The 20121-nt window shown below is 42.8% G+C and overlaps 1 protein-coding gene across 2 annotated transcripts in view; it reads right to left on the bottom strand.

Annotated features, from left to right (window-relative positions):
- Positions 1 to 20121, bottom strand: part of CGNL1 (cingulin like 1) — a 202334-nt gene that overhangs the window by 81862 nt on the left and 100351 nt on the right. For both annotated transcript variants that reach the window (XM_075345733.1, XM_075345735.1), the window contains exons 5-8: positions 13093 to 13194; positions 9802 to 9950; positions 3518 to 3659; positions 1739 to 1951 (exon numbers count right to left, since the gene is read on the bottom strand). In XM_075345733.1, coding sequence (XP_075201848.1) covers positions 1739 to 1951; positions 3518 to 3659; positions 9802 to 9950; positions 13093 to 13194 — 606 coding nt within the window. The remainder of the gene's footprint in view (positions 1 to 1738; positions 1952 to 3517; positions 3660 to 9801; positions 9951 to 13092; positions 13195 to 20121) is intronic.

Here is a 20121-nt window from a genome sequence, read left to right on the forward strand (position 1 = left end):
TGTTTTTAAAGAACTTCAAACTATTGCACATACCTAGCATACCAAGGTACGCAAGATAAGATTTAATAAAGTGTATTTACCATCTGAAAAATACACCCTTGCATATTATGCCAAGGAGCTGTATAAATGGCGGGTTAGAAAAAATAAAAAAAAAATAAATCTAAAATAAACATTATATTTCAGTCTATGTGAAGAGATGCCAACAATATCACCATAAATGGATGTTAAATAGGGATGTTATCATGAAAGGAGCTGCTTTGTGTGTAAAAGATCTTAGAAAAACAAACTTTTCATATACAATTCATTTTTAAAATTGTATTATGTTAATTATTCTCCCATTACAGGCTGTTGCTGTAGCTTGTCCAATATCAGGCGTCTCCTGCCCTGTTGTGTATGGCATGCACAGATATTTTTATGGAGTAAATGGATTGTGTGTGCGGAGATTGAGGAGCACACAACGCACCGCGAGTAGCGCTCATATTACAGCCCAATGAGGAAATCAGAGCATTTTTACGATGGAGACAAGACAGTGTTGTCCTATGCAGCTATCGGCCAGCACAATTGCTGAGAACTAACAATATATGTCAGCCATCACAGACACGGAAGAAGCGCCCATAGAACAATACTTTCCACCTCCCTCATATCTATGATTTGATTTCCTCGCTCAGCAGTATTATGAACACAACTTACCCTTGTGTATGCTCCTCAGTCTTCACACACAACCATGTACTAAAGAAAAAAATGTCTAATGTGCAACTAAAGAAGAAGAATACCAAAGAATGGACTAGCTGCAATAAAATAAAAAAGAAAACTCAGGTTGCTGAATGTGTCTGGTAGGCCTCTTTCACACATCCATGTCTGTGGTGTAGGTGCGTATGTGTGTTCAGTGTGTACTGTCAGTGTACTAATCATGTGACATCCGCATAGCACACGGACAGCAGGAACGTCTATACTTACCTGTCCATGGTGCTGCTGTGTCCAGGCCTACTGCTGCTCCCGGTCCAAGGTGCAGTGAATATGCAATGAGCATAATGAGTGGGGGTCAGAATCCTGTGACAGCAGAGGCAGAGACAGCAGTGCTGGAGACAGGTGAGTATAGAAAATAATTTTATTTCACGGACACATGTTTTCTCCGGTACGGCTCATACTGATGTCAGTGTACAAACCGTGTGACATCCGTGCTACTGGAGAAAAGCGGACATGTCTACATGTGGAGCACACAGACACACGTATGTATGCTCCACACGGACACACGGTCCATGTAAAAACATGCACGTGTGCAAACCAGTTGATTTTATTGGGTCTACGTGTCCCTGTCTCTGGTACGTGTGAAAACTGACTTTACACGTTTCAGAAACACGGACGTGTGAAGGAGGCCTTACAAGCATTTTTTTTATACAGAAATCTGTAACTTGGTCATCTTCTACAAATCTTCTTTCTTCCTATATTTCTACAGAGAAGTAGTGTGTATTTCTTGGGATAGGTTGTGTGCAGGGTGTTTCCACAATCTGCAGGGTATGATGCAAGATCAGCTCCTGAGCCTGTTTAATACACAAACTCCCACACTGCATTATACATGACCGGTGGATGACAAGAAGGTGCTAAACAGAAATCAAATATAAAAAGGAAAGTCTCATACTTCTTCTTAAAGAATCCATTGTGGTTCTGGGTGCATATTGGACCTGACAGGTTCCCTTTAATGTTACACATGCTTAATATGAGTAATCTTCTAATTTACCTTGACCGCCTCCTCCAGACTCGCTCGCATTTTCTTCAGCTCTTTTTCATATTGTTCTTTTAGCTTATCAATCTCCTGATCATGGCTGGAAACCTCTTCTTTCAGGGCTCCTTTTAAGGCAGTAAGTTCACGTTCTCTCTTTTTTAAGAGGTCTTCTTGTTCTTCCCTGGCCATCAGCAGTTCTTGAACTCCTTGCTTCATGTGCATAAGATCCTATGAGAAGTCATAATATGCATTCAAAATGAAAATATTTACAACACAATCACATATTATGTTGGTAAAAGCTATATAATTCATAGTATACAGTATAATACATACAGTAAGGAGCTAAACTAGCAAAAACAGGTGTTATACCAGTGTTTCAGAGAAGATTATCTGGTATGTTATTAAGGAGAGGGATATAAGTCACTGTCCGATACTTCTAACGCTAACCTCCAGAATAAAGCTGCAATGGGACCAAATTGCTCAATTCCTGTCTACCACAGGGCGTCATTAGGCTGTCCTATACACATTGGATTGTCACATAAGAAATGTCTGTCAAAGCACATCTTAATATTATGTTTCCCCAAAAATAAGACCTACCCAAAAAATAAGCCCTAGCATTATTTTACAGGATTTTTGGAGTATTCTTAAAATATAAGTCCTACTTCAAAAATTAGTTACAGTAAAGGCAAGTGTTAGGGAGGGTCAAAATTTGCAATTTCTCAGGGCCCCACTCTCTCAGGGACCTCAGCAATTGTATTCCTAGGTTCAGATTGTTTCAGGACCTTTGATAACTTCACAGTCATGTGATCAAAGGTCTCAATTGCAGAAGTCTAAGGCTATGTGTCCACGGTAGAATGTACCTGCGGATTTTTCTGCATGAAAATCCGCGACTTTCGCGGCAAATCCGCACCTTATTTTTGCCGCGGATTTACCGCAAATTTGCCGCGGATTTTGATGCGGATTTTTTTTTTTTCCCCATTCTATACCCAAAATCCGCACCAAAATCCGCAACAATAATTGACATGCTGCAGATTTTTCCGGATCAAAATCCGCGGCAAATCCGCCGCGGAAAAATCCGCAGCATGGACACAGCATTTCCAAAATGCCATTGAAATGGCTTGGAAGTGCCGCTGCTGCAGATTTTCGGAAAATCCGCGGTAAATCCGCAGTGTGGGCACATAGCCTAAAAGGGCTGGCATTAGGGAGAAGAGCGAGCACACTGGGCAGTTTCACAGGGTCCCCAGTGTTTATACCCTTATGATAAGACTGCTTCGGGATCGGTGTGACATCATGTCATGTGACTAGGTTGTCATCAAAAGGTCTCCTCTATGTGCAGCATGTGTAGATGGATGGATAGATAGGTAGAAAGGCACACACACACAGACACACACACACACACACACACACACACACACACACACACACACACACACACACACACAGGGTTTGGAGAGTTATGTTAATGTTCCAGAATGCGAGATGATTATATTTGAATAAATGTTGATTTATTTTTTTTTTGTTGAAGAATAAGCGTGAACTGATGTTCATGGGGAAAAAACAAAAAAAAAAAAAAAAACACATCCCATGTAAATAAGCCCTAGCTAATTTTTCGAAACAAAATGTAATATAAAACCCTGTCTTATTTTTGGGAAAACAAAGTAGTAACTTTATTACACAAGACAAAAATATCATAACATTTATATTTTATGACTTTAACATTGTTCTATGAAGATACACAGGTGGACAGCCCATAGCAGCATTATCCTAATCATGGTGTCATTGCGTATAACCAACCTGTATCAAAGCTTCTCTCTCCCCATCGTCAACAACAGACCGCTTTGCATTGTCCAGCTCATCATGCATTTCTGACAGCTGCTCTTGCAGGTCCCGGATCTCGGTCTGATACTGTTCTTGTTCCATCTTTACTTCAAATAATCTGTCAGAGGAAAATTAGTCAGTCATCAAGGTAATAACGATTTGCCACAATCAAGTCCACTCAGAAAATGGCTTAGCATGTTGGATTGAAAACCTGGGGTAATAAAGAACATGTTAAATCATAATAAAGTATGAATTCATAAGGCTGCTTTCACACCTCCTGTTTCTGCAATGCGGCACAATCCGGCACTTTGCAGGAAAATCGCAACCGTTTTTTTTTGCTGCCGGTTGCGTTTTTTCTGCATAGACTTTAATTAGTGCCGCATTGTGCCATAAGGCCTTGCGTTCCATCCGGTTTTTGCCGCATGCGGCAGATTTAGCCGATGCGGCAGCCGGATGGAACGTTGCCTGGCACGTTTTTTCGTGCGGCAAAAAAAACGCATTGCTCCGCATTCGGCCGATGTGGCGCATTTTTCAATGCATGCCTATGGCGACCGGATGCGGCAATAACCGCATCCGGCCGCATGCGGTTTTTGCCACTGCGCATGCTCAGTAACATGCCGCAAGCGGCAAAAACCCTACTGGCCGCAAAGGAAAAACTTATGCAAAGGATGCGGTGTGTTCACCGCATCCGTTGCATAGCTTGCACAGCCGGATGGAGCCGCAGAGCTCAAGTCGGATGTGTGAAAGCAGCTTTAGAGAATCACCCTGAGAAGTCACATTTAGTTATGTGTGAGGGTGGTTCTGTACAGGGGCGGACATATCATTGGTGCAGCCGCACAGGAGTCCAAGAATCAGGGGAGCCCACTTCTACCTCCAAAGCAGGTGGTATTGTCCATTATGGGGATCTCTTGGGCTGCAAATGGCCCATATATTGTGGTTGCACAGTGGCCATTTTGTTGTCTGTGTCCACCAATGTCTGAAATAAAATCATACTTTAACGATAACTCATATTTTAGTAGTTCCATATGATCAGTGGCATTAGGCCGGGTTCACACTGCATTTTTGCCACGTGTCAGTGACTCGGTCTATGCCATCATATGAAATCCTGAAAAATCAGATATGAGTGACACCGCCAAAGAGGCCATTCAGTTTAGTGACAGAATCACTTTGTGCTCTAACATTTTTCAGGCATAAAAAGATGTTGTTGACTGCCCTTCTGTGCCCACCTCAAAAAGGAGCACTGTGCCGAGAAAAATCACAAAAAGATATTGAAATTCCCCCAAAAATTCAGACAATATCATAGCAAAAAAAAGGCAAAAGCATTTACCTGCCCAGGTCACAGAAACTAATGCACCAACAGGCTGCAGCAGCCCTCCTAAATACAAGAATAACATACTGAAGGGACAACCATTCACAATTTTGTGTTGGGCATTTTGGCCAAAATATTGACAAATACCTCATATATTATATATTTGTGCACATTATAATTTTTATGCCGGATGCAGCCAAGCCTATCTATGTTGGCCTTGTAAACTAGGGTGTCTGTCCTGTGGGGTGCAATGATAGAGTGCTGGGCAGCCCGCCTAATCTAATAGTATAGGTATCACTAACAGGCTGTAATCTGCACACGGTGCACCGTGTCTGTGACCTGCACCCTCTACAAGCCTTAGCTGTGTGCAATTCTAATACTGAGCAATCCCTGCCTCCATGAATCGGTGGGTTGGGAGTGGTTGTCTCATCAGCATTTCGCACCTATTGCCTTCTACTTTATTAATGGGGGCTACTGCAGCCAATGCATTGTCTCTGTGACCTGGGCAGGTAATTATGGTTGCATTTTTTTGCTATTTTAACATCAGGCAAGGCCAGGACCAGACAAAGGACAAAGAGACTTTCTCTTATTAAAGTCAACGGTCATGATGCACCTGAACCCCGTTTTTTAGGGTTTCAGATAGAAGTATTCAAAAGTGAAATCGTCCAGCTCAATGAACAGGTTCTTCATTATTTTTTGAATATTCATACATGGGACATTACATGGTCTAAAAAAAAAAATGCTATAAAAGCATCTGCATGTAACGTTATAGCATTTTATAGAAATTAATGAAATGTTCCATGTATGAATATTCATGAAATTATGAAGAGCCTGTTCATTGAGCTGGACGTTTTCACTTTTTACGCTGCATTCAGGCCATGCCGAGGCCTTGAACAGAAGGTGGACACTTGTAATGGTGAACTGTATTTTCTATTATATTTCAGATAGACAACAGAAACTTTGTCGTGTTGCAAAAGTGCAATATGAAGATAGGGTAATCAAATGATTTGGTCTCTTGTGGACTAAGTAAAAGCAGTTACTAGAATGTCTAATAATTTGGGGTGCAACAGAAAAGTAATGGTATTATGAAACATGTCCTCATTATATGTAACAAAAGCAAGGTATCTGAGTTAAGCCCCCATCACACACAGCGAGATCGCTAGTGAGATCACTGAAACATCACAGGTTTTGTGACGTATCAGCGACCTCACCAGTGATATCTGTGTGTGACAAGCAGCAGCGAGCGGGCCCCTGCTGCAAGGTCGCTGATTGTTACAAAGCGATCAGGACCATGGTTTGCTTGTTGGTCTTCCGCTGTGCAGCACGCATCGGCGTGTTTGACAGCGGGAGACCAACGATCTGAATGTGCAGGGAGCCGGCATCTGGCGGTACACTGGTAACCATGCAAAGCGCTTTGCTTAGTTACCCGATGTGTACCACGGTTACCAGCGTACTGCCGCTTTTACAGGCTGCCAGACGCCGGCATCCTACACACGTAGCCAGGGTACACATCAGGTAACTATGCAAAGCACTTTGCATAGTTACCCGATGTGTACCTTGGCTACCAAACACAGAGTCATTACACGGGTCGCTGGTGGCTTGTCTCTGATCACTGTGGAGATCTGCCTGATTGACAGCTCACCAGCGACCATGTAGCGACGCTCCAGCGATCCCTGTCAGGTCGGATCGCTGGTGGGATTGCTGGAACGTCGCTACGTGTGACAGGACCCTTAGGGGTGCTTCACACATAGCGAGATCGCTACCGAAATCGCTGCTACGTCACAGTTTTTGTGACGCAGCATTGACCTCATTAGCTATCTCGCTGTGTGTGACACTGAGCAGCGATCTGGCCCCTGCTGTGAGATCGCTGCTCGTTACACACAGCCCTGGTTCGTTTTTTTTTATTGTTGCTCTCCCGCTGTGACTCACAGATCGCTGTGTGTGATAGCGAGAGAGCGTTGAAATGAAGCGAGCAGAGAGCAGGAGCCGGCGTCTGACAGGTGTGGTAAGCTGTAACCAGGGTAAACATCGGGTAACTAAGGTGGTTATCCGATATTTACCTTCGTTACCAGCCTCGCCGCTCTCACGCTGCCAGTGCCGGCTCCTGCTCTCTGCACATGTAGCTGCAGTACACATCGTGTAATTAACCCGATGTGTACTGTAGCTAGGAGAGCAGGGAGCCAGCGCTAAGCAGTGTGCCGGCTCCCTGCTCTCTGCACATGTAGCGACGTTATGATCGCTGCTGCTTCTGCTGTGTTTGACAGCTAAGCAGCGATCATAACAGCGACTTACAAGGTCGCTGCTACGTCACAGAAAATGGTGACGTAACAGCGGCGTCATTGTCGCTGTCGCTATGTGTGAACCCAGCCTTAAGCTGGTGTCACACATAACGACGACGACAACGACGTCGCTGCTACGTCACCATTTTCTGTGACGTTGCAGCGACGTCCCGTCGCTGTCGCTGTGTGTGACATCCAGCAACGACCTGGCCCCTGCTGTGAGGTCGCCGGTCGTTGCTGAATGTCCAGCTTCATTTTTTGGTCGTCACTCTCCCGCTGTGACACACACATCGCTGTGTGTGACAGCGAGAGAGCGACGAAATGAAGCGATCAGGAGCCGGCACTGGCAGCTGCGGTAAGCTGTAACCAGCGTAAACATCGGGTAACCAAGGGAAGACCTTTCCCTAGTTACCCGATGTTTACGCTGGTTACCAGCCTCCGCTCTTGCTGCCAGCGCCGGCTCCTGCACTGTGACATGTGGCTGCAGTACGCATCGGGTAATTAACCCGATGCATACTGTAGCAAAGAGAGCAAGGAGCCAGCGCTAAGCAGTGCGCGCGGCTCCCTGCTCTCTGCACTGTGACATGTAGCTGCAGCACACATCGGGTTAATTAACCCGATGTGTGCTGCAGGAGAGCAAGGAGCCAGCGCTAAGCGCGGCTCCCTGCTCTCTGAACTGTGACATGTAGCTGCAGCACACATCGGGTTAATTAACCCGATGTGTGCTGCAGGAGAGCAAGGAGCCAGCGCTAAGCGCGGCTCCCTGCTCTCTGAACTGTGACATGTAGCTGCAGCACACATCGGGTTAATTAACCCGATGTGTGCTGCAGGAGAGCAAGGAGCCAGCGCTAAGCGCGGCTCCCTGCTCTCTGAACATGTAGCACAGCGACCTTATGATCGCTGCTTCTGCTGTGTTTGACAGCTAAGCAGCGATCATAACAGCGACTTACAAGGTCGCTGTTACGTCACCGAAAATGGTGACGTAACAGCGACGTCGTTGTCGCTGTCGTTTAGTGTGACACCAGCATTAGTCTCTATCTGTGGTTTTCAGGTGTCACAGATTGTTATGCTATTGTGTTGCAGAGAAGTCTCTGTTCACATCTAGATGGGGGTTTCCATTCCAAAAAGAAACCATGATGCAATCCCCACAGGGTCCTGAGAGCTCTCACTGTGGGATCACTTGCTTTGTCATGGAAATTAAGGCTGCATGTGTCAAAACCTAAAGACTCAAATAGAGGACAAAAAGATGTGTAAAAAGCCTAATTCTTTGCTGGATTAAAGGTTGGCCCAGGACTACTGTACAAAACGTATGACCTATCCTTACACCCCCACCTATCTGATATTGGTGACATGTTCTAACAGGTAACATCCCTCTCTGGTCAGCAGGTGGAAAGACGAATTGAGTATAGAGCTGCATCATCACAGCTTCATACACTTTAGCTCAGTGGAAAGTGTGAGATCTGTACATTGTCTACTTATGGCTGCCATCTGACCCAGCGACCTGGTATTCTTTGGAAAGGACATCAATATCCTGGATAACTGCTTTAAATAGGGGATTGGTGAAAAATACATCATCTTAACCAACACTGTTACATTGTAGCTGTAAGAGCAGAGATTGAAAACATTTACCCCACTTCACCTTATTACTAAGTTACAACAGTGTGCAAATAAGAAAGCCGCGGAGACACCATCACGTGTTTCTCAACGCTGGCAGGAAACTAGCCAGGTCTTTCACCGGGAAGGAACAACCACGGGAAGGGCAGTCTCCAGTCAAGGAGACCACCTATACCAACACGTGATGGTGTCTCCGCAGTGGATATGTTGATCTCCCTAAGGTCAACAATGCTTGCTTAAGTTACAACAGTGGTATGAAGAGTGGAAAGGCATTTGGCCCATCCTCTCGTACAAGAAATGATCAGAATTATTAAAATTGTTCTCACTCGTTTATATCTTTCAGCTTGTTTTCTGGAACACTGACATGTCACAATGATGGTCATTTCTGCATTTTATTTTACAAGAGCAACAGAAATAACATAAGGTTATCTGCAAAACACAATTACTAAACCGAGGAGAAACTTGCACACAGCAGGACAGATCTGCTGTAATCTGCACATGATACATTGCATTGGATAACTGAATGTATTTAATCATGCCTGACACGGGGAAAAGGGTTGCAACGCAATGAGTAAAATCTGCAGCAATATTTTCCAGTCATCAAGAATGTTGCAAATCTCAGTATGTCCACAGCCACGGCTGATTTATTCTATCAACAGGTATAGTGCTACTCATTTCCAAAGTTTTTCCTACTTTGTTTTACTGTGTTAGGTTAGGCATAACATGGAGAGAACAATACCTGTTAACCAAGAAATCAGGTGTAAGGAGTAAGACCAGGTTTAGTTGCACATCAAAGTATAGCCCCAGCCGCATAATAAACTGTTCCTTATACATACCAGTGTATACCAAAGCCTATCTAAACATGTCACGCATCAGAAATATGATGAGAAACATGCAAGGGTACATACAATCGTGTTACTAATGCTAGAATAAAACAAAAAACTGTGGAAACCACCTTTTTTTAATAGCATTGAGTTGGCATAAGAAATATTATGAATACCCCATACAGTAAGAAATCAGGAATGTGGTTCAACAATGGAGGATTAACCTAAACATACTCTTCTAGATGTTTTCTTAATTCTTTCTCACTCTCTCCTAGCTTCCCACGAAGAACTAAATTTTCGTCCATGCTATGTTCAAGTTGATCTTGAATATCTTTAAGATTTGCCTTCGTTTTAGTCTTTTCCTCTTTGTTGCTTTCCCGATTCTTGGTTCATAGAAGAGAAATATATTAGTAGATTACAAATACAAACTTTAATATGGGCACTAAAATAAATAAAATAAACCACAAGTAATCCCAAAGGTACAACAGATTGCCACATTAGTACCTGTGCTTGTGTATTGCCTAGATTAGTAGCAAGGCTTAGCGTGAGCAAAATCTATGAACTCTGGCCTAACAGATAGTAGTCATTCAAGATACAACTACATCAGAAAAATACCAATAAGCAGTAATTGAAAGGCGTTACACCACTATGAATGCAATATCATTGAGGCCTGATTAATACCCTACATCAACAACATGAGAATAGCAGAACTGTCTTGGAACTGGGTGTTACAATTTCTCTTTTAAAGGGAATCTGTCTGCAGGTTTTTGCTACCTCATCTGAGAGCAGCATTATGTAGGTATAGAGATCCTGAATCCAGTGATGTATCACTTAAGCTGGGTTTACACACAGCAACATCGCAAAGGACATCGCTGTAACGTCACCGGTTTTGTGACGTAACAGCGACCTCCCTAAGTCTCTGGTGAGTCGCTGGTGAGCTGTCAAACAGGCAAACATGGCCAACAACGCAACAGCGATCCGGACCTGCAGAGCGACCTAGCTGGTTGTTGGGGATGTTGATAAGCAGCTTTTTGAAAGGGAAGTTGCTAACAAAGTCGCTGCAAAGTCTTTCACACACTGAAACTTTGTAGCGATGCATGCTGCACAGCGGGAAACAAAGGACCTAGGAATGGTCCTGAACGATTTGTAGCGATCAGCAACTTCACAGCAGGGGCCAGGTCGCTGATGTGATTCACACACTGCAACATCGCAAACAACATCGCTATTGCGTCACAAAACCGGTGACGTTACAGCGATGTCGTTTGAGATGTTGCAGTGTGTAAACCCAGCTTTAGATTACTGGCTGCAGCCATTGTGACACATTTTTAGCTTAAGTCATGTAGCAGAGCTGAGAGATCTGTCCCGCCCACACCAAGCTCTCTATAGCGTTTGTACATTGATAGTGCGGTTTCAATAAGAGGAGGGGGCGTGCCGGACTGCCATGCATGTGACTTTTCTGTCCAAGCAAGATAAAGGTTCCTGCTACTTAAACAAACATAACAAAAACAACAGATCGGACTGTGACAAGAGAGGCATCCTCGAGTTTTCTGTGTTAACCCTTGCAGCATGCTGGTTTTAACTTACATAGCAAAAACTGGCTGACAGATTCCCTTTAAGTGGGATGCAGCCCTATGGCTCTGCAATCAGTGGTGATGTGTCAAACTGAATCGAGACACATCATCATCATACCTAGAAGTGTATTGGTAAAGATAAGGCCAGATGGAGTGGCTAGGTCACAGCCATGGTGCAGTCTCAAAGAGGCCGAATATCGCAGCGACATCAAACCACTGTATTTTTTTTGCAAATGTTTAACAATCTCTTGATTTTGTAGGATGCACTGACGAGGTGCAATACCTCGAAACACGGTTTCTATAAATTGAGATTCTTGATTGGTTTATATCCTAAGTCATATAGCAAAGCTTATTTAAAAGGGTCGATATTGACTGTCAGGATTGCTACTTCCAATAGGTGGCACTAGAGTTCAAGTCCTCTTTCTCTGAAGAGGTAATTTTCATACTAAATTTCCCAGAGTAGCACGCAAGGCATTTAACCCCTTCACCCCAGGCGATTTTCCATTTTTCCTCCCCTTATTCCAAGAGCCGTAGCTGTTTTATTTTTCTGTCAACATTGCCATATGAGAGCTTGTTGTTTGCGGGACGACTTAGTTACATAGTTACTTAGGTTGAAAAAAAGACCTAGGTCCATCTAGTTCAACCTTCCTCCATCAGTTCTACATTCGACTTGTGCGTTTGCAGTACACCATTCATTCTGCCCCATATTGTACCGGAAAAGAAATACCAAGTGCAGTGAAATTGCAAAAAACAAAGTGCAATTGCACGATTTTTTTTTCTATTTACCATGTTCACTATTTTGGCTTTATGATTTCCAGGTCAGTATGAGTTTGTAGATACCAAACATGTATAGCTTTACTTTTATCTGAGTGGTGAAAAAAAGTTCAGAAGTTTGTTCATTAAAAAAAAAAAAAAAAAAAAAAAAAAGCACTTTTGTCGCCATTTTCTGAGACCCGGAGCATTCTCATTTTTCTGGATTATGGGTCCAGTGATGGCTTATTTTTTTGTGTCTTGAGCAGGCATTTTTAATTATACCATTTTTGGGTAAATGCGATGATCGCAAAAAATGTAATTTTGGCGCTTTGAAGATTTTTTTTCTCGCTACGCCGTGTATAAATCAGATTCATTGATTTTATATTTTGCTAGATCTGCATTTCTGAAAGCAGCGATACCAAAATGTGTATTTTTTTATCCTTTTATTTTTAATGGGGTGATTTGAACTTTAATTTTATTTTTTTAAATTTTTTTTTTTACTTTTTTTTATTGATTTTACTAGACTTTGTGGTTACACTATCTGATAATTTCCGCTGATCAGAGTGATGCTTCAGCATCGCTGTGACTTGCAGAAATGCAGTGTTCCTGTGAATGCTGGCGCTCTGTCAGCATTCACAGGCAGTGAGTCATGGCAGCGACAGGGGTCATGAGCTGACTCCATGCTGTCATTCCAACCCATTGCCACCCTGGAGCACATTGGATTGTGCTGTCATAGTTTGACAGTGAGATCTAAGATGTTAAAAGGTGAGGGAGGATCTCTGATCCACCCGCGCCTGTTAGCCTCACTTGTCTGCTGATCAGATCAGCAGACGTGTGGGGATTACCGCGGTAACAGGACAGCCATGTTTAAGGATGTACCAGTACGTCTTTAGCCAGGAAGGGCTAAGTCTCTTCATACTGGTATGCCAGACCTGGTGTGTCACTCTTCATATGGAGAAATCTTCCCCCTTAGATCCTTGATTTTGAATGGAAACAGTTGACACCTGTAAAATTAAAAAGGCAAATTGGAATTGCCAAGCCATTTTTCTACAAAATTAGGAGATTGCTCCATCTGGCCTTATCCAAAACGCTGATTTGTCAATTTATTCACACATGGCAAAATGCATAGTTCTAGTCACAGGAGAACTGCTTACAATATATCATGTAAGGCAGAATATAGAAAAGACAAATAGATTAGTACCTTAACCTGCTCATCAAGTTGTGTCTGGAGGGCCGCAACCTTTTTTTCAAGTTCATTTTTCTGATCAGACAAAAGCTTTATTTCTGTTGTTGGATCTGGAGACTGAAAGGTCCAAAATATTCAATTTCATGCACATAAAAAAAATAAATATTTTTTGCAGATTTATATACTTGTTATGCAACAGGTATTACATTAATAAAACTAATGTTTTATATGGAGACTTAAACTTTATCATAACGCAAAGGTAAAATATGTTAGAAAAACGACTAGCAAAACTAAAACTTCACAAAAAGAACAATACCCATTTTCATTTGTAACAATATTATAAATTACAATACTGGTATAAACTTCCATGTAGACATTTTACAGTTTTCCACATCTTTTCATATTGGCTAAGATGTTTTTTTTAAATAATATTCAAAACCAAAACATCAATCTAAAGATCTCTACATTGTGCGACCCGTGTGGTGAATACAAAGAATGATCAGGCAATTAACATTGAGGCTAAGGAATACACCTATAAATAGGGGTTAGATAGACAAGCAGACATTGCAGTTTGTTCACCGATATAAAATTCAATATACAAAGATATACAGTGGGTACAGAAAGTAATCAAATCCTTTAAATTTTTCACTCTGTTTCATTGCAGCAATTTGGTAAATTCAAAAAAGTTTATTTTTTTCCCCTCATTAATGTACATTCTGCACTCCATCTTGTCAGAAAAAAAAACAGAAATGTAGAAATTTTTGCAAATTTATTAAACAAGAAAAACATCAAGGCTTTTGTCTCTGCTGTAAATAACTACTTGGGTAATCACAGAGCAGACAATTATGAAGAATTGGTGCAAGATAACTTCAGGAATTTAGGAATCGATATGAACATAACGATGCACTGTCTCCAACAGGTTTCCAGGTCATATTGGAGCAGGGGTGGGAAACCTCCGGCCAACGGGCCGATGGCATTTTCTGCGGCCCCCGGGCAGATTCCCAAGAACCGCTGTGCTCCGGCAGAAGCCGCATGTTGCTGGCTTCTGGTCTTTTAAACCCTGTATGCACCGTGTTGAATGCTGAACGCTGCGATGCACTCCAACCTGGAAGGAGCCCATACATTTTAGGCTCAACCATGCAAACACTGTAGGATTACATCCTCGTGCTGGCCAATGCCAGTGTGAATACTTACTTTATGGGCGATGTAAGCCTGCAATACACTCAGCTCCCACAGAAGAGGAGAGGCTCTCAGCCTCCCCAGGCCTGTGTGTGTGACCCTTCAGCCACTCCAGGCCTGTGTGTGTGACCCTTCAGCCTCCCCAGGCTTGTGTGTGTGACCCTTCAGCCTCCCCAGGCCTGTGTGTGTGACCCTTCAGCCTCCCCAGGCCTGTGTGTGTGACCCTTCAGCCTCCCCAGGCCTGTGTGTGTGACCCTTCAGCCTCCCCAGGCCTGTGTGTGTGACCCTTCAGCCTCCCCAGGCCTGTGTGTGTGACCCTTCAGCCTCCCCAGGCCTGTGTGTGTGACCCTTCAGCCTCCCCAGGCCTGTGTGTGTGACCCTTCAGCCTCCCCAGGCCTGTGTGTGTGACCCTTCAGCCTCCCCAGGCCTGTGTGTGTGACCCTTCAGCCTCCCCAGGCCTGTGTGTGTGACCCTTCAGCCTCCCCTGGCCTGTGTGTGTGACCCTTCAGCCTCCCCTGGCCTGTGTGTGTGACCCTTCAGCCTCCCCTGGCCTGTGTGTGTGACCCTTCAGCCTCCCCTGGCCTGTGTGTGTGACCCTTCAGCCTCCCCTGGCCTGTGTGTGTGACCCTTCAGCCTCCCCTGGCCTGTGTGTGTGACCCTTCAGCCTCCCCTGGCCTGTGTGTGTGACCCTTCAGCCTCCCCTGGCCTGTGTGTGTGACCCTTCAGCCTCCCCTGGCCTGTGTGTGTGACCCTTCAGCCTCCCCTGGCCTGTGTGTGTGACCCTTCAGCCTCCCCTGGCCTGTGTGTGTGACCCTTCAGCCTCCCCTGGCCTGTGTGTGTGACCCTTCAGCCTCCCCTGGCCTGTGTGTGTGACCCTTCAGCCTCCCCTGGCCTGTGTGTGTGACCCTTCAGCCTCCCCTGGCCTGTGTGTGACCCATCAGCCTCCCCTGGCCTGTGTGTGACCCTTTAGCCTCCCCAGGCCTGTGTGTACCTCCACAGTACTGTATATACCACCAGCAATGTTTGTGCCCCCAACTATGTTTTTGTGCCACGGTGATGTATATACCCCATTATGTCTGTACCCCCAAATGATGTATGCCCCCAGTATCTGACATGATGTATATACCCCCAGCCCTTCCTGTGATGTATATGACCTCAGCGTCTCCTTTGTGATGTATATTCAGTATTTCCAGCCAACACAAACCTGGAAAAGCAGTTGTGAGAAGCAAGATCAATATCACCTAATATCACAGCCGCGGCAAAGAGAAGCAGCTCCAGCCACCCCAGTGAGTTTGACCAAGTATAGTAGGGTAATTATAAAGTTGATAATTTTGTGCGGCCCCGGAATGATAGTAAAAATTTCCAAATGGCCCCAGCAGAAAAAAAGGTTCCCCGCCCCTGTATTGGAGACTTCAGCGAGGAACTAAGCGAGAGGTTTCCAACAGGATATCAAGGTGATAGATATGAAGGCAGATGGGACATACCCAGGATGGCAGACTACTATAAGTCTCCAATGTGATTGTCCTGATGACACACACAAAAGGAAATTGCATAAACAGTGTATCTTGAAGCATTGACATTACGAACAATAACTAATAATGTATTAAACAAATCGTAAATATTTCCTGTCACGGTTTGATATTTTAAATTATTTTTTTGTGTATGGATTTTAGACTGTTTACATACCAGTTGTAAAAAATAATATTCTTGCAATTCTGAATATTTTTCAGTCGTATTGCGTTAATTAACTAATATCTCAGAAACTAGAGCCGATCTGGCAAACCAATGTCATTCTTAATCAGCACCATAAACTTACTATAAACTCGGTCACACATTGATGGCAGCAAAATCACTGTATACCAATGAATAGTTTCACAATCACAGTTCACTTATTCATTTTACCCAAACGATCACATGGCTTGGAGTAGACTCATTTGACTCAACGTTCGAAGGAGCCTTTAAATTCTGTATTTAATCTGCACTCGTAGGCAGTCATGAGATTTGGATTATGAAAAAAAAAATAATAATGCTTCCTTCCATACTTTAAGAAATCAAACATTTGTTTTCCACTTTGATTCACCATTTTAATTACAGACTCAGCTGGTCAGAGTTGTACTCTTGAGCCAAAATTCTTAAGAAAGCTAAAAAGAAAGAAAAAAGGAAACACCATCCAAGAAATATTTGCAAAATCAACATTGATTTAAATAAACCAGTGAACCTGTCATTGAGAACCAAGACCACCAATGTGGTGGGATACGATATAGGGCTAATCCGTACTCTAACGCTATTGTTTAGCAGCACTAAACAACAACACTTTTGCATCAGAGCCTGTTTTTCCCTCCTGACCAGGCCAATTGTTTTTAAATTCTGGCCAGTGTCACTTTATTTGGTAATAACTCTGGAACACTTTAACGGATCCCGGTGATTCTGAGACTATTTTTTCTTGGCACGTTGTAGTTCATATTAATGTTAAATTTTGGATGATATTTATTGTGCTTATTAAAGTAAAAAGAAATTGTCAAATTTCGCAATTTTTGAACTTTAAATTGTCTGGAATGGTTTGAAGGTGCCAGAACAGCACAGCCCCCATAAGTCATGCGACTTTACAAACTACACCCCTCAATTAATTCATCTAGGGATGCAGTGAGCAACACAGTTTGTTGTGAAATTGTTCCTAAGTGCACCAGTATCACATAGGAGGTTAGAAATTACTTCTCAGGCACAGTGCAAAGCTCAGAAGGGAAGGACAGCAATATTCTAGTGCAGGTTTTCCTGGTTTGCGAGTGGCATGTCACATTGGCAGAGCCTCTGATGTGCCAGAACAGAAACCCCCATAAGTGACCTCATTTTACAAACTACACCTCTCAATGAATTCATCTAGAAGTGCAGTGAGCAAATTGACACCACAGATGTATCAGAAAATTTCATACCATTGGGCATTGAAGAAAAAAATAATTACATTTTTACCACACAAATTTGTTTTTTGCCCCAGATTTTAGATTCACATTGGGAGAAGGGTAAAAATGGCACCAAAATTTGGCACACGGCAGGACATTGGAGGGAAGCAGCGCTATCCGTCTCCTGAAGAACAGATTTTCCTAGGATATGTTTCAGACTCCATATATATATATATATAGTGTAATGCCAAGTTTGACTTTATGGATGATTTCCAGAAACAAGCAGCAATGAATGTCGCAGGGTGAAAATTACAAATTTGCCATTGTAGGGCGGTACATTGTAGTACCTGAACATTGTGCACAGCTTGTGCTTCTGGAGACAAGCACCTTGTAAATTAAAACAGGCTCTCCTCACTACATTGGTGTCAAAATGTGGACACTAAACGTAGTTCAGGCACACTGTAGGGCTCTGAAAAAGGGGGATTTGGATTTGGGAGAGTAGGTTTTGCTGGAATTCACTAGGGGGGGCCACAGCGCCTTTCCAGAGCCTTTGTGTTAGCAGTAGCGTGAAGACACCCTATATTTTCATTGACATACGACAGACCTGAGACTTGTTTTTTTGTGAATTGAGTTGAAGCTTTTATTGGGCACATTTTACATGTAATTTAGGATTACATTTATCCTGTGCTCTAAGCTGAGCACTTACGTTGCGATTTCCATCTAAATCTTCGAATGACGTGATTCAAATGACACTCTGAGGGATCCTAATGAGGCAGCAGAGTTCCTCGGGAGTCCATTTGGCCTCTGTTCAGCTGTGTACTTTTCAAAAGTGCTCAGAATCGGTTGACCGCACAATTATTTTTACTTCTGAGAAGACATATACTGCCAGAACATAGGCAGACAGTCCAAGATAACTCTCTCTGACTCAGGGAGTCAGGGAATTTATTTAAATCACACATTTCAGAGATTTACACACAAGCCCCAGTGTAAGCACTCAGAGAAGAGTGCAGGATAAATACGAGTCAAACCTTCCTGTGATCTCGGGGAGGGGGGGGGGAATAGATAAATCAACAGCAGGTCAAGAATTGCTCTAATTTTTTAGGCCCTGTGCGCACACTGCGTTTTTGCTGCAGAAATTTCTTGAGAAAATGGTTGTAACCTTTCTGCAGACATTTCCCAGCAAAACCTATGGAAAAAAGATAGCTGTGCACACACTGCGTTGTTTTCTCAAGAAAATTCTTTCTGCAGAATTTTTTGAGAAAAAGAATGTGCATGTCTCTTCTTTTCTGCAGGTACCTGCGTTTTTTACCATATATAATAGTAAAAACGCAGGGACCAATCTGCGGAAAAAACGCACCAAAAACCCATGCGTTATTGGTGCGTTTTTTGAAAGCAAGTGCGCTAATCTTTCACTCAAGAAATTTCTTGAGAAAAATCCTTTTTCTAGTGCACACAGGGTCTTACACTGTTCAACATGCGTTATAAAATATTAAACGGCTTTATTCTCAGAGTCAGTGAGGTTACAGCGATACCAGATTTATATAGGTTTGTTTTTTTTACATTTGACTACTGTCACACACTAAAAACACCCTTTTTTTTTCTTTACAAAAGAAAGTTTTTGCATCAGCATATTTTGTGAGCTATCATTTTTTTAGATTTCTGCCAACAGTTATGTGAAGGTTTTTTTTTTTTGCAGGATGAGTTGATGTTTTTATTGGTACAACTATTGTGATTTGCCCTGATGGAGTACTATTAACCCCTTCACCCCCGGGAGATTTTCTGTTTTTCCGGAGGGTTTTTCGCTCTCCTTCTTGTAATTTTTTTTATTTTTCTGTTAATCTTGCTATATAAGCACTTATTTTTTGTGGGACGAGTTGTAGTTTTAAATGAAACCATAAGTTTTACCAAATAGTGTAGTGGAAAACAGCAAACAAATTCCAAGTGCAAAAAATCTGCAAAAAAAGTTTGATTGCATGATTGGTTTTAGGATAGTTCATTCACAGTGTTCACTATATGGCAAACTGATGTGTCGGTATGATGCCTCAGGTCGGTACGAGTTCGCAGATACCAAAAATGTATAAATTTACTTTTATCTAAGGGGTTAAAAAAAAAATTCAGAAGTTAGTAAAAAAAAAAAAAAAAAAAAAGCGCCATGTTCCGTGATACGTAGTGCTCTCATTTATCGGGATCTATGTCTCAGTGACTGCTTTATTTTTGTGTCTTGAGCTGACTTTTTAAAGATACCATAATTGCACAGAAGCGTAGTTTTGATTGCCTGTTGTCACATTTTGCGCAAAATTTGTGGCGACCAAAACGTAATTTTGGCGTTTGGAATTTTTTTTGCCGCTCCGCCGTTTACTGATCAGATTGATTTTATATTTTGATAGATCGGGTATTTCTGAACGATAACAAATGTGTATATTTTATTAGCCCTTAAAATTTTCAATGGGGCGAATAGGGGGTGATTTGAACGTATAGGTTTTTTATTTTTTTAAAACTTTTTTTATTTTATTAGTACCCCTAGGAGACTATAATGATCAGCACTCTGATCGCTCAGTCTTTCTTGTAGATCAGAGCAGCATTGCTCTGATCTGCACAAAAGCAGCTCTCCTCTCACACAGCCCACTGTCGGCTGTAAGAGGAACTGACCCTGTGCTACCATGGCAACCATCGGATCCATGTGATCCAAGTGAATGCTTACCGCAGCCCGCTGTTACATCACGCGGTGATATTTTCACAGCGCGCTGTAAGGGGTTAACAGGCACAAGTGGGTAGCAAATCCACTCGTGCTTGATAGCCGCATAGGTCAGCTGTTCAAATCGCTGCTGGCGGCAGCAGGCAGGGATTAACCTGACACGATCCATGACGTACCCAGTACGTCATGTGTTGTGAATAGGTTAAAGAGAACCAACCACCAGGATTTTACTATATGAAGTAAAGGCAGTGACATGATGGCACTAGGATACTG

This window comes from Anomaloglossus baeobatrachus, chromosome 4 (assembly GCF_048569485.1).
Source record: "Anomaloglossus baeobatrachus isolate aAnoBae1 chromosome 4, aAnoBae1.hap1, whole genome shotgun sequence".
In the NCBI taxonomy this organism is placed as follows: domain Eukaryota; kingdom Metazoa; phylum Chordata; class Amphibia; order Anura; family Aromobatidae; genus Anomaloglossus; species Anomaloglossus baeobatrachus.